Source organism: Zalophus californianus, chromosome 3 (assembly GCF_009762305.2).
Source record: "Zalophus californianus isolate mZalCal1 chromosome 3, mZalCal1.pri.v2, whole genome shotgun sequence".
NCBI lineage: Eukaryota > Metazoa > Chordata > Mammalia > Carnivora > Otariidae > Zalophus > Zalophus californianus.
Window position 1 is genome coordinate 14,796,499 of NC_045597.1, and position 15,005 is coordinate 14,811,503.

Sequence of the window (15,005 nt, forward strand, 5' to 3'; positions counted from 1 at the left end):
TTTAGCTAATATAAAATGAGCAGATACCCACATCTGTGCAAGCAGATGCTTTGTGGTTCAGTTGCCTTGTTGCTTCTGCTTTCATGAGGCATGTCCCACATAGAGGCTGCTCGCCTGGTCTGGCGCCTGAAATGAAAAAGGCCCTGGAGTAGAAGTGAAGATGACTTGAAGGTGTGAATATATGATATGAGCAAGAAGTAAATGTTTCCTTTAGTAAGCCACTGAGATTTGGGAGTTCTTTATATTAAGAACTTGGTTACAGTAATATCATCAAATATGTTAAATTTCATACATTCCTTTTCCATTTGTTAAATTGCATTTTATCTTATGCTCTTGAAACTATAAAACAATGTTTCTATGTTTGAAAGAAACTCAGAATAATTTCTGTTGCTCTATGAAACCATGATTTTAGGGCTATTAGAAGAACTGAAGGAATAAAGTAGCTATGGAAATAAGAAAGAACAGGCAGAAGTTCTGGGTTTAGTTCCTGGTACTAGCTTTTTTTTTTTTTTTTTTAAAGATTTTATTTATTTATTTGACAGAGCGAGAGAGCACAAGCAGAGGGAACAGTTGAGGGAGAGGGAGAAGCAGGGCTCTCTGCTGATGTGGGGCTCGATCCCAGGACCCTAGGATCATGACCTGAGCCGAAGGCAGATGCTTAACCATCTGAGCCACCCAGGCGCCCCTGGTACTAGCTTTGAGGAAGTCATCTTCTTTAAACCTCTCCTGTAAAATGTAATTATATGGTTCAGATTAGAATCCTCTGTGAGCATATTTTGTAAACATATACAACTGCAAGATGGCAGAAATAATGGAAATGTAGTTAAAGCAACAAGTTTTAAGGTTAGAATTATTACAGAAAGAGTTAATTCTAATATCACATTTAAAAAGATCTTTCATTTACATTATCTAGGATTAACATTATCTGTCAATCCTAGTATTTGCTATATCTCCACATTCTTTAGGAATTATTTGAATCTTTTAAATTGTAGTATCTTTATTATTTGTATAATTCAGCATTTTATTATCAACTTAGGTAAGGAGGCTGGCTTTGGTTAATTTTATTTAGTCATATTTTGAGTTAAAGCTGGCCTAAGCTGACATTTTGTTAAGAATATAGTGATTGGTTCCAATAGGAATATGGCTGCAGCCCAATTCAAAATAGTCCTATTTATTCTCCTAAAAATCAAACATAGCAACAGGAAGAATGAAACAACATTTTCAGCAAAACTAGCAGAAGGCAAAAACCTAAAACTCTAAATTTTGTGTGTGGGGGGAAATGTCCAGCACCAGTGGAACTGAAGTATAAAGCCACAGTCGCGTGGAGGGAAGAGTGGAACATGGAGGGGGTCCCAGAATGACAGCCCCAGAGAGCATCAGCAAGCACTCACCGTCAGAGGAGAGGACTCTACTCTGAGTCGGAACACTACGGGCAGGTGGGACTAAAACAGGAGAGGACACGTCTGCTGAGGGAGGTGGAGAGAGGAGTCGTGTGAAGTGCACGGAAGTGGCAGATGTAAGAAAACCTGGCCAGTTCAAGGGGACAGCTCATCCAGGAGATAAGGGCAGCATCCTCTGGTGGCAAAGTGAAGAGATCAAGTGCCTGGTGATCAGAGCCTTTGAGCCGGGTTAATGTTGGAGAATCTAAGGAAGACTGTCTACATTGGGTGACCCAGCTTAAACTGCTGATCTCTATAAGGAAACTTCAGGCCAGAAACATGGAAGGCTAATTTTGCTTCTTTTACTCCAAGAAAATCTAAGTAATTCAGATATGCTTAATCAGAAAGGTAGAACTACTAAATCCATCTAACGATCTCACTGTAAAGGGGGAGAGGAGGAGCAAAACTATACTATAGATGAAGAAACTTCAGTAAGCAGAGAAAGATTGCAACACGACATTCAGACATGTGCTTGAAAAGCTAATGAAACTGAGAAGCAACACATAATGCCGAATGACAGTGACTCACAGCAAAGATGGGCTGAGAAGAGGGGGTGATGCTCAGATCACCAGAGTGTGTGAAACCAGAGCTGGAAGCACTTTACAAAGATCTTGAAAGTAACCATTTCATAAATGACAATCAAAATTACAAATGGCACAAAGGAGAACTGACCTTATAAAAAACACAGTAGAAGACATAGTGGATAGAATTAAGAAATGCAAAGAAATTAAAACAGAAATAGAAAGGATTCAAGAAAAATGATAAGTAAAAGGCAGGTAAAGGAAATCCAACATTCCTATAGTGGAGTCTCTGAAATGGACAGAGCAAATGTTTAAAACTGTAATTAGACAATTTTCTGAAATAAAAGACTTGAACCCACATTATTAAAAGGGTATACTGTGTAACTGGGAAAATTGACTAGGAATCATCAAAACAAAGGCTTTGGGAAAAAAGGAATTATTTGTACATTTAGCAATAAGGATTATAAGGAAAGAAAATCTGATTGGCATCAGATTTTCAAAAACAGTATTCAACCCCAGGAGATAGTGAAGTTCTACCTAAGGGGTACTCCTGGAAAGAAAAACTGTCCTTCAACCTGACTTTCAGGTAGATATGCATATCTAGGCTACAAAAACGTTGAACAACAAGAGCTTAAGGAAAGAGTGCCTTCTGAGGAATTTCTTCCAACCAAGGGCTAACTGAAGATTCTTCGGCAGAATAACTGCCAAACCTCAGGGAAGGAGTTATCGTGTAGTATGTAAATAGCACCTGCTCTGACATGATACAATATTGCCACGAATACAGGTAGTGAGGGAGGTAGAAAATAGAACAAACTTGCTGATTGCCCTACCTTCGATACTTGGGAATCAGCGAATTGGATTAAAGCTGAAAAGTCAAGCAATGCTTCAAAGCCTAAACATATTAAAAGTACATAGTTAACCACTAAAGAGTAGAAAACTATTGAGTGAGGTTGGGCCGTGCAGTAGGGGAGGCGGCGGGAAGAGGTCAGCAACTGACTATTATTTTTTGTAATAGGATCATTAGATACCATTTAAAGAAGAGATGACTGAGCGTATTACATGATGATACATGTGTAATAGTAACTAGTGGAGCAAAAGTCTAATCTACCCAAGGAGGAAAAGAACCTAAAAAAAAAGAAATACACACAGACCAAACCATTTGTGAATGACATTAAAAAAAAAAAACATCTAGAAAGACAGGGCACCTGGGTGGCTTAGTCGGTTAAGTGTCTGACTCTTGAGTTGAGTCATGATCTCAGACTTGTGAGATTGAGCACCGCCTCACTCACCACACTCAGTACAGAGTCTGCTTGAGATTCTCTGCCTCTGCCCCTTCCCTCGCTTGCATTCTCTCTTTCCCTCTCTCCCTCAAAATAAATAAATAAAATCTCTTAAAAAAAAATTACATCTAGGAAGAGTAAATGCAGCAGGAAAGAATGACCATTGAGGCTAACCTCTGTCATATCAATAAATGTAGATAAGCTTAACATTAGAAAAGTTTTCAGTTTGAATCATTGGGCAGATAAATGTATGTGAAATAAAAACTCTTAAACTAATTCAGAAATGTTAAAAATTAAAGTTGGGGCAAAGGTGAACCAAGCAAATGCTGTGTTGCAGGGGTAGTGATCTTAATACCTTATAAAGCCAAATTCAGGCCTAAAAATATTAATGAGCAAAAAAGGGCCCTGTATAATACTAATAAAATATAGCAGGTATTAGTGGCTATACATCAAAGCACTGTAGCAACATTCATAAAACAGAAACTACTAGGGATGGAAGGAAAAGCAGAATTTACCTAAGACTGATGTAGTCAAAAAATAAGTAATTGACAACCAAGCAACATTATCAATGTGATAAATCTTCTAGATATATAATAGATTTTGTATCCTGATAATAGAGAAAATATACCTCTTCTCAAGTTTTTATGGAGTAAATGGCAAAAAAAAAAAAAAAAATCTAGAAAGTAGATACGATAGAAAAGAATTCTCTCATTCCAATGCAGTCAAACTAGAAGTTGATAACAAAATCAGGAGAAAGGGCTTATTTACCAAGAAATTAAAACTCTATTTACTCTTAAGTAGAAGGAAAAACAAAACACACTTCAAAATTGCAGTATTTTTTTATAAGTAGGCTCCATACCCAGCACAGGGCCTGAACTACCGACCTTGAGATCAAGGCCTCAGATCGAGTCAGACACTTAACCAACTGAGCCACCCAGGTGCCCCAAAACTGCAGTATTTCTTAATGATGTTTAAAAACACAAGCTATTAGAATCTTTGGGGCACAAAACAAAGTTCAGAGAAAAGCCTTAAAATCTTACATCAGTAAAAATGAAAGAATAAAAATAAAGGAATTAATACCAGACCTAAAAGGTTAGGAAAATGGGATGCCTGGCTTGGTCAGTTAAGTGTCTGCCTTCAGCTCAGGCCATGATCCCAGGGTCCTGGGACTACGCCCCATGTCAGGCTCCTTGCTCAGCAGGGGGCCTGCTTCTCTCTTTGCTGCTCCCCCTGCTTATGCGCTCTCTCTCTCTCTCTCTCTCTCTCTCTCTGACAAAATCTTTAAAAAAAAAAAAAAGAGCAATAATCAAAAGAAAGAAGAAATTAATACACACTAAAAATTAATGCATTAAAAGACAGCGGCAAAATTTATCATAATTAAATGAAGTTTGAGGAATGCAAGGATGGTTCAATATTAAGACATCTATTCATATTATAACAACATTAAGATATTAGTTGTAGTTGCCAGAGGTCACACCACTAGTAATGGCAGTGATCAGGATAAACCGACATCTAAACCCCAGGCTAGCCTCTTTCTATCCATATGCACTCACTGGTTATTAAAAAATAAAATGAATCCATAGATGCACTGGATTGGATGTACTAGATACGTTTTTTTTTAAAGATTTTATTTATTTATTAGAGATTGAGAGAGAGCACGAGAGGGAAGAGGGTCAGAGGGAGAAGCAGACTCCCTGCTGAGCAGGGAGCCCGATGTGGGACTCGATCCCGGGACTCCAGGATCATGACCTGAGCCGAAGGCAGTCGCTTAACCAACTGAGCCACCCAGGCGCCCCTGGATGTACTAGATACGTTAAAAAGGAGGACTTGGAGAAATAATTTGCCTGTGACAATTATTACAGCCACCTAGGGTCACAGGAATCCTAGAAGGTCATCCTTTAAACCCCCATTTTCTGAATAACCCATACATGGCCACACACCCACATACATTCTCAAACAGACACATGATACTCAACCCTCCACCTTGTACCTCCATGTCATGCATGAACCAGCTTATTCTGAACATCTGAAATAAAGGGAAATTTATTTCCTCCTGAGAGACTGGTCCCATTTGAGAAGCTCTTAGCATTAGAAAATTCATTTCATTGGGACAAAATCTTTCTCCCACGGGTCAGGGCACCAACCTGTGGGGTCTGTGAAAACATGGCTAGCCCCATGCCTGTGTCAGCCTTCATAAATTTGAAGACAGCTCTTGTGAGTCCTTGAATCTTCCATTCTTCAGGGTAAACTTACAGCCCTTCTTCTTTTTTATTTTATTTTATTATATTAATCATGATGCATTACATCATTAGTTTTTGATGTAGTGTTCCATGACTCATTGTTTGGGTATAACATCCAGTGCTCCATTCAGTATGTGCCCTCTTTAATACCCATCACCAGGCTTACCCATCCCCCCATACCCTCCCCTCTAGAACCCTCAGTTTGTCTCAAGCAGCACCCCCTTTTCTTACCCTGACTTCACTCCCATCCGAGTTCCAAGGTTTTCTGATTATTAAACTGCAGAGAGTTCACATTTGCTAGCACACAATTGGAACTAATTGAGACGATTTACATCCATCAGTGCAAAGTTTATGGCTTTTTAGACTGAGTGGAAGATGAATAAATAACAGAGCTTGGAAAAAAAAAAAGATATTAGTTGTAAAGTAGCATGATTATCTCTATAGAGGTGGAAAAGCATTTTACACAATTCAAGACCTATTCCTGATTGTAAAAAAATTAATTAAAAAAACTTCATATGGGAATCAGTGATACTTTTTTAAAACATGATTAAAAGTGTGTGCATGTGTATTTGTGTATATCTTGGCTTAAAAACCAGTATCTTACTAGTGGAAAAGTACTAGGGGCATTTTCACCAAAATCAGGAACAAGACAATGAGGCTCATTATTGTCATTGTAACTTATTATTGTATTAGCTCTTAGCCAATGTTATTTTTCAAGAGAAATATGTTGAAGTGTAAACATTGGGGGAAAATGAGGTGTAAAAGAATCGCTAAAGGGCGCCTGGGTGGCTCAGTTGGTTGGGCGACTGCCTTCGGCTCGGGTCATGATCCCGGAATCCCGGGATCGAGTCCCACATCAGGCTCCCTGCTCAGCAAAGGAGCCTGCTTCTCCCTCTGACCCTCCCCCCTCTCATGTACTCTCTCTCTCTCTCATTCACTCTCTCTCAAATAAATCTTTAAAAAACAAAATCGCTAAAAAAGCCAAAAGCCAGAGATAGAAAGGGGTACTAGTCTGCTCAGGCTGCTGTGACCTGGGTCGCTGCAAAAAAAAGTTATTTTCTCATAGGTTGGGAGCCTAACCAGATGGTGGTTTTGGCAGATTCTGTTTCTGGTGAGGGCTCTTCCTGGCTCATAGACAGCCACCTTCTCACTGTGTCTTCCCATGGCCTTTCCTCTATGCATATGAAGTATACCACCCTCATGGCCTCATTTCACCCTATTTACATCCCTAAAGTCCCCGTCTCTAAATATAGTCGCAATGGGGGTTAGAGTTGCAGTATTTGAATTTGGAGAGGGACATGCCTTAGTCCACAACAAAAGGTAATAGGTTACACGTATATATATATGTATATATATATATATAAAATCCAATAGGCTCCATGTATTGTAGACAGCTAGTTGGAAGATTTAAGAAAAGAAAAAGACTCATAATAGCAAAAGAAACAGCATCTAGTAATAAACTTAACAAGTGTATAAAGCCTATATAAGGAAGAATTTGAAACACTCCTTGTGGGTGTTCTTTTTTTTTTTTTAAGATCTTATTTATTTGACAGAGAGAGACATAGCAAGAGCAGGAACACAAGCAGGGGGAGTGGGAGAGGGAGAAGCAGGCTTCCCGCAGAGCAGGGAGCCCGATGCGGGGCTCGATCCTAGGACCCTGGGATCATGACCTGAGCTGAAGGCAGACGCTTAACGACTGAGCCACCCAGGCGCCCTTTTTTTTTTTTTTAAGATTTTATTTATTTGACAGAGAGAGACAGTGAGATAGGGAACACAAGCAGGGGAAGTGCGAGAGGGAGAAGCAAGCCTCCCGCGGAGCGGGGAGCCCGATGCGGGGCTCAATCCCAGGACCCGGGACCATGTCCTGGGCCCGAGGCAGACGCTCAACGACTGAGCCACCCAGGCGCCCCATGGGCGTTCTTATGTTGGAAGAATAAACAAAGTCACTTCTAAATTAATTTATAGATGTAATCAGAACCTAACAAAAATACCAAGAGTTTCTTTTTTTCTGATACTTGACGAATCTAAAAATTCATGTGAAAAAGATAGGCAAGGAATTCTAGCCAGGAATACTCTGAAACATTAAAAGAGCAGTAGGGACCTGCCCCACGTGCGTGCCAGCAACAGCCCATTAGCGCCATCATGCCCTGTCACTCTTCATCTGTGGTGGCCCCCAGCTGCTCCAGTCCGGTCAGGGTCCCCGGGGCCACTGCTGCCTCACCTTCTCCATCTCTCCTCCATTTGGAGTCAGTGAAATAATTTTGACATAGCTTTGCGTTCAGAGCAAGAAATCTGAATTTAATCAGTAAAATAAATAATCATAGTGTATATGGTCATCTTGGTTAGCCGTCTCTCTCGGAGCATGCCGGGAGAAAGACAAAGACGGTCATGGATTTCATGTTATTAATCTTGGCTAAATGCGATCGGACTAGAAGTCCATGTTACCCACAACCACGTAGGATATGAGTGTGAGTGGTACCTAAAAAAAAAAAAACCTGGAGTTCCAACCTTGGAGGAGAGGGTGGTGGTGACTGGAAGACCAGGAATCCTGGGGTGTCCCTTCAGTGTTCCTGAGCATGGACTGGGCCCACCAACACCCTGGACGTAGGTCACTGCTGTGGCATCTCATCCATCCACAACAAAGAGTACAATTCCCATACAACACATAAATAAAAGTTTTACATACGAAAAAGAAATAATAGTGGTCTTTAATATGTAATAAGATGATCTGTCTTCACTCATAATAAGAAATACAGATCAGAGTTAAACTGAGACACCAGATTTTACGAATTCAAAAGTTTGATAGTGCCCTTAGTTAGCAAGTCTCTCTTTTTTTGTGAAAGAAAACAGGGAAAACAAGATATTTATTTGTATGTGTTAGTGTTTGCATAAAGGAATACCAGAAGGATGAATAAGAAACTGGGGAGAACACCCCAATCACCTCTTTGGGCCACCAAGAGGGGCTGTGAGACAGGGTGAAAGGTGCTTGAATGAGCATGAGAATTCTTTGTGTATAGGTTTTTTTATGGTTTGACTTTGAACTCATGCAGAGATTATTCAGAAGATATGACCATGCTGAAGTTATATAAGTGAATTTGGGTTTGGTTTTATTCAGGAGGGAACTGCTTTCACTCCAAAATACAGCAAATTTCCCTTTGAAGTTCAGAATTGTTATTTTAATCAGATATTGGTCAGAATCTACTTTTGGTGATTTTATTTTTTTTAAAAAATTTTTTCTATTTATTTGACAGAGACACAGCGAGGGAACACAAGCAGGGGGAGTGGGAGAGGGAGAGGGAGAAGCCGGCTTCCCGAGGAGCAGGGAGCCCGATGTGGGACTCAATCCCAGGACTCTGGGATCATGACCTGAGCTGAAGGCAGATGCTTAATGACTGAGCCACCCAGGTGCCCCTACTTTTGGTGATTTTAAATGTCAGTCCAATGTGTATGTGTTTTTGTTTACTGTAATTCCATAACACTTTTTTGTTTAGGGGAATAAAATGGAGATGTGAGAGGGTAATCTGGTAACTTTTTTTTTTTTTTACTTCAGTAGTTGTGAAACATTCTTTCAATTTCATAATTATGTAATAAACCAAATGCAGGTATTTAAATACAAAATCCAAGTAAAGGATTATACCTAATCCAAATAAAAGCTCACACTTTTTCTAATTATGTGAACTAATTACTTAAAAGGTATGAATATTTTAGAATTCTAAAGAAAATCCCTATATTAGAATATCCTTTCCAAAAGTTCTTCTGTAGAACATGTTTTTTTTTTTTTTTAATTTTATCTTCTCTCATCACTCAGCCTGGAGAAAAAACAAACAAACAACAAAAGGACATCTCCTACATTAAGATATATCTGACTTCAATTTTTAAATTCAGGATGGGTGCAGTTTCAGCTTAAGGGCCTCCAGACAAATATATAAAAAAATTTACCATTAGAAAGCTCAAACCAGTCTTCTTGAGATCCCCACTCAGTTGGAATTTTTTAGCTTCAGGTAATGGCCCAGCTACTTCGGTTGTTAAAGGGGGATATGTTGCAATGTAGTCCCTCTTTTTTTGAATGAAGTTCTGTGTCTCATTGGGAATTTATGTTTGTTTCTGCTCAAAGCCAAAGAGCCCTCCCAACTTAACTCCACTTCAAATAAAAGGTCTGTGTATATTTTTTGGACCTTAAAAATAATGTGAAATCAGCCTCAAGCTCTTTTGAAGATGAAAGAGGTCATGAATTCTTATTGAAAACCTGTTCTTGGGGCGCCTGGGTGGCTCAGATGGTTAAGCGTCTGCCTTTGGCTCAGGTCATGATCTCGGTCCTGGGATCAAGTCCCGCATCGGACTCCCAGCTCAGGGGGGAGTCTGCTTCTCCCTCTCCCTCTGCCTCTCCTGCTTGTGCGTGCTCTCTCTCTCTCTCACATAAATAAATAAAATCTTGAAAGAAACAAAGAAAGAAAACCTGTTCTTCCCTCACCAAGAACCAAGGTGAGACCAGCAAGCTTCTATGCTGTTTCTGCGGGGCAATTTGTTTTCTAGGCCACCTTTCACTGTGAGTTTAAGACTCATTTGTGTGCATAGGATATCTCTTACGCTCCTCCCTGCCATGAGTGGGCCCAAAGCTTCGCCTCCTGTCCTTCTGAGATCAGCCCTCTAAGCCCCAAGCTTTAGGCCACTGAGGAAGCTTGAGATTTCCTAGGGACAAGGCCTTCAGTGTTGGCCTCTATCCTTGGACTCATATTCCTACTTCTTCTCTGCCCTTAAACGGAGTCTTTACTTTTAAAAACTAAAGCATCTATTTAGAGGACATTATTAATATTTTAATCTATTATTTTAATAGATTATTTAAACTAATCTAGCATTTTTTTTAGTAGGATTTCAGGATCTCTTGTTAATCATATTGCCGGAAACTGAAGTCTTAACCTCTTGATTTGCAAAAATCTGCCTTAAATCATACACTCAGGGTAATTTTCCAGGAACTAAGGCTTACTCCTCTGAGGGGAATGAGAAAGAATTTGTCAGCAGCAGTCTCCAGTAGACTGACAATATTTAAGCAGTCAGATCCACTGAGTTCAATTGGTTACCCTGTTTTGACTATCTTTGTTCAAGGCACTGCAGCCAACATCAACATTCTGGAGGGAATTGCAATTTAGTATAGATCTGTGTGCTTGATGTGCTTTCTTCTTCTTATTGAGATGCCTAAAATGAATGAAGTGCTGGAGAGAGCTTGACATAATGCGTATGAGGGTTCAGTGCAAGTTTTGGAAAAATAAGCGATGAGTTCATTAGGCATCTGTAGATTTTGAAGTTAGAATGCAGATTTCTTAGAATAAGTGTTTGATAGAAAGGCATAGAGATAAAGATAAATCAGAGTTTCACCTATGAATCTTCTCATGTTAGAGTTTAACCTCTTGCTAGTATTCTGTATAAATCAAGTGGAAATATTTTCTGTCCTGTTACAAATTTAGTTCCTTCTCTCCTCTTTATGTAAACTGTTGTAGTGAGTGATAACATACAGAAAAATTCACCTCTGCCAAACCTTCTCTGAATCTCTTCTTGTTAGTTGCTTCATGTGCCTTTCTAGAATAATTTATACTAACCTCTGTTAGGTCAGTTACCATGTGGCATCACTGAAATGTACTGTTTTGAAGTTGTTTTTCCTTTTAAATGAATTTGCCTGCCCTAATAATAATGGTAATAAAAGCTTCACTTGTGAGTGCTGCCTATGTGACCAGACACAGATATATATCACATTTATACTTTATTACCTGTGAGATAGAAGTAAGTACTCCATTTTCCAGATGAGGAAATGGAGACATATGGAAGCAAAGTAACTTTGTCCAACTCTTACCATGACTAAATAGCAAGACTAGGATTTAAAGTTGATATGACCGCCTCACCACTATCTTAACAACTATTCTGTACTGGCAAGAACATTACATTCTTTACATTTGTTACTGCCCTAGTGCCTGGATTGGTTTCTAGCTCAAAGCAGGTGCTCAGGGAACATTTACTGAATGAAAAAAAGATGAACATTGAAACACTGCATTATGTGTTTCACCTTTATGAATTTAGAGTGATCTCCAACAGATATTTACAAATACACCAAAGTTTTGAGTCTTGGGATATTAAAGACTAGGAGTGTGGCAACGATCAAATTCTAAGTATGTATGCGCCTACATACACACACACGGTGTAAGATGTATTAGGTAAGTGCCCTAGAATTAGAACTTTAATATCTATTGCAGAATCAAAATATTCAGGTATTTGTGTGTCTAACCTATCATGAGATTTCCATCACTTAGCTTAGGGGTGGGCAGGCTACTAGCCACGTATAGGCCGAATCCGGCCTGCTACCTCTTCATAAATACAAGTTCTGTTGGAGCACAGTCATGCCCGTTTGTTTACATGTTGTGTGTGGCTGCTTCTGTGCTACAGAACAGAGCTGAGTGGTTGCAACAGAGATGATATGGCCAGCAAAGCCTAAAATATTTACTGTATAACTCTATAGAAAGTTTACCGACTCCTGGCATAGATCGCGCTGTTGTTCTATGACTTGGTTAACTATTACCCTGCTCTATTTCAAGGGTCTTCATGAGAGATTTGAAATTCAGCCAGGTGATGCTTGTCTGTTCATAAATGGACTTCGTGTTGATATGAGTGCTTATGATCCTTTTAGGTAAGTATTAAATTACTAATACAAAACTGTATATTAGTTTATATTAATATAAACTATGATTTATATAAGGGAAAATATCGTCCTGAATTTAGTATTTGCCAAAATGCAAATAATCACTTTAAAGGTAAAGCAAAGACATGTTTTTGTGCAAAACATTTCTGTTATTTTGCTAGAATACTCTCAAGTGTCTTAGAATGCAGACCTGGGAGAGACCTTGGAGACATTTGCTCAGATGTGAAAACTGAAGTTTCTAAACCTTGCGCCTGTACTTGTATTTTTGGAAACTGTCTTTCCTTAGTAGGTCTGTCCTTTAGCAGTTAAGTTCCATGGGACTGCACTGAGCAGCCAGGGACTCTACCCTCCAGAAAGGAATTGAAAGGAACATAGGACATTTTCCCAGAAGAATGGAATTAACAAAGAGTTTAAAGTACTTGTATTTGTCAGAAAGGAAATTTGAAATTGTAGAGTTCAGGGTGTTGTCTATTTTTGTAGGTCAAAAAAAAAATCTTCAAAAATGCTGTAGAGCAGGGGCACTTGGGTGGCTCATTCAGTTAAGTGTCTGCCTTTGGCTCAGGTCCGGATTTCGGGGTCCTGGGATCGAGCCCCATGTTCTCTTCCTGCTCAGCAGGGAGCCTGGAGCCTGCTTCTTCCTCTCCCTCTGTGCCTCCCACTGCTCATGTGTCTCCCCCCCAGTAAAATCTTTTAAAAAAATGCTGTAGGGCAAAATTAGAAAGTCTTGTATTTGTCATGAGCATTGATCCACAAATTAGTCATGAGCCAAATAGAAGAAAAAACAGACTGGATTTATTTTACTTTTGTAGAGCAGCATAAAACTACTTTAAAAATTCGTATTTATAAGATAAACTTAGTAAACACAATACTTTAGTTCAGATATTCAATTTTAATTCAATTGGATATACTTCCATTGAACTTCAATTGATTAAATGTTTATTTCCTTTTCTTACCAGTTTGGGAAGAGTAGGAAAATGTACGAAAGACTGAGAAATACAGTAGCTCAAATGAGGCTTTCTCTTTATTTAGTTGGATCCTTGGGGAAAATGATAGCTAAGGTACATAGGGTAAGCACTATCCACAGCAGGAGTAGAGCGGTTGTTAGCTGCTGGCCTGCAAGCCTCAGCAGGACAGAAATTCCATCTGTGCTCAGGAATGGTGAAAACAGGTTTAAGAGAGGGAGTAAGTGGTGGGTAGATTTTGGGAAGGTTTTCATAGCAGGAACACTTTGCCCAGTTATTTAGAAAGGCTGCAGGTTATTCAGGAAATAGATCCACCTTAGCTCCTCCAGCTTGTGGGTAGTGATCTGTGCAACTTGTGACACATTCTGTTCCTCACTGATGTGATCACTAGCTGCATCTCCTCTAAGGCCCTTCAAGGAGGACAAGAAAAGATGTGAGGATGTTTATATCTTCTGACATTTTTAGCACAAAATAGTTCCCAGAAAGAAATCAGAACATGGAGAATAAAATCAGTGTGGATCCTGGAAGACAATGATTCAGGAAAGAGGAGAAGGAAGGAAAATGTCATGTTCCTGAGGTTATATCCTAGATCCAGAGAGAGGTCCCCTGTGACTAGTATTGCAGAATTACCCGTTTGGGGAAAGAACGGGAGTGAGGAATTATTTTACGCTTCTTTCCTACACTGCCCATCTCTCCCTGCATTGTGGGTCATAGAGGACTGATGCGGTCCTTGCCTTCGGACGCTGGAAGTAATGGGAGGGGCCCGAGCCTTGGTGGGCCCAGCCGGTCGGCGCTGGTTGAGCCAAGGCCTGGTCCAAGTTTGGCTCTCATCTCCCGGGGGAGGTTAGCAGCAGAAGGCCAGGGCCAGGGAGGAAGGCAGGTAGGGCTGAGTAAATTTGAGGAGGTCCATAAATGGTGTCTCACATCTCTACCTTAGAGCCACTGACACATCTTTTTCTCTAAGCAATCACCTCAACCACGGATTTGAGCAGACAAACTGGTACAAAGTGGATGTTAATCATTTTGATAGCCAACCTGTTCTGCTTGAGCCGTGTCCCCACAGTATACCTACCAGAAAGAAAGACATAAGAAAGGTGTCTTGATATCCCTACTTGGGTGGTTTTTCTCTGTATCTTAATGAAGTTGTCTGGCTCAGAATCCTTTGGGGCTCTTGATAAAATATGTATTTGGAATGCATGTAACATTAAAATTTGGTATTATAAAATCAATATTAAAATTCAATCCAGTGAATATCTGAGTGCCTACTATGCTATAGAAACTGGTAGATATTGGGGGTGTAGTGATGAAGAAGACAGAAATAAGTGGTCTAGTGGAATAACTGATAGTAAATATGTAATGATAGTGCAGTAAGTTTACAAAAGATAAATTGCAGTGCTCTGGGAGTATCTAACTCCAGAGATTTAAACTAGTTCTTGATGGAACATAGGGACAGTAGAAATGTCCGATTTCTTCAAGGAAGTGATCATTTAAGCTAACACTTAAAGGACAGATCAGGCAAAGTGGGGGGTGGGGGTTCTGCAAACAGTGGCACATTTGAGAAAAAGAAAATCCACTCCTGTGGCCGGGCTGTGGAGTGAGGAGGAGCCGGAAGAAGCTGAGGTCACACAGGTGGGCAAGGGGCAGATTGTGCAACCAGGTTTCCTCTCTAGTGCAGGAGAAGCTGGTAAAGGGCTCTGAGCAAATCTAAAGATAGTAACTATTTAAAAGAGAAGCATGATAAATTATATTAATTGTTTCAAACTCCAGAAATATAAGGAGTTTTCCTGATAAACAGACCTAGCACATTTAAAGAACCTTTTTTTTTAATTGGTAGCCAAAATTCAAGATTTGAAAAGAGCAAGGAAGAAACATGCTTAT

At 39.7% G+C, this 15,005-nt stretch overlaps 1 protein-coding gene across 3 annotated transcripts in view; it reads left to right on the forward strand.

The window, feature by feature from the left end:
• UGGT2 (UDP-glucose glycoprotein glucosyltransferase 2) overlaps nucleotides 1-15,005 on the forward strand; it is a 170,348-nt gene that overhangs the window by 53,955 nt on the left and 101,388 nt on the right. For all 3 annotated transcript variants that reach the window (XM_027588084.1, XM_027588085.1, XM_027588086.1), the window contains one exon: nucleotides 12,062-12,153. In XM_027588084.1, the coding sequence (XP_027443885.1) occupies nucleotides 12,062-12,153 (92 nt within the window). The remainder of the gene's footprint in view (nucleotides 1-12,061; nucleotides 12,154-15,005) is intronic.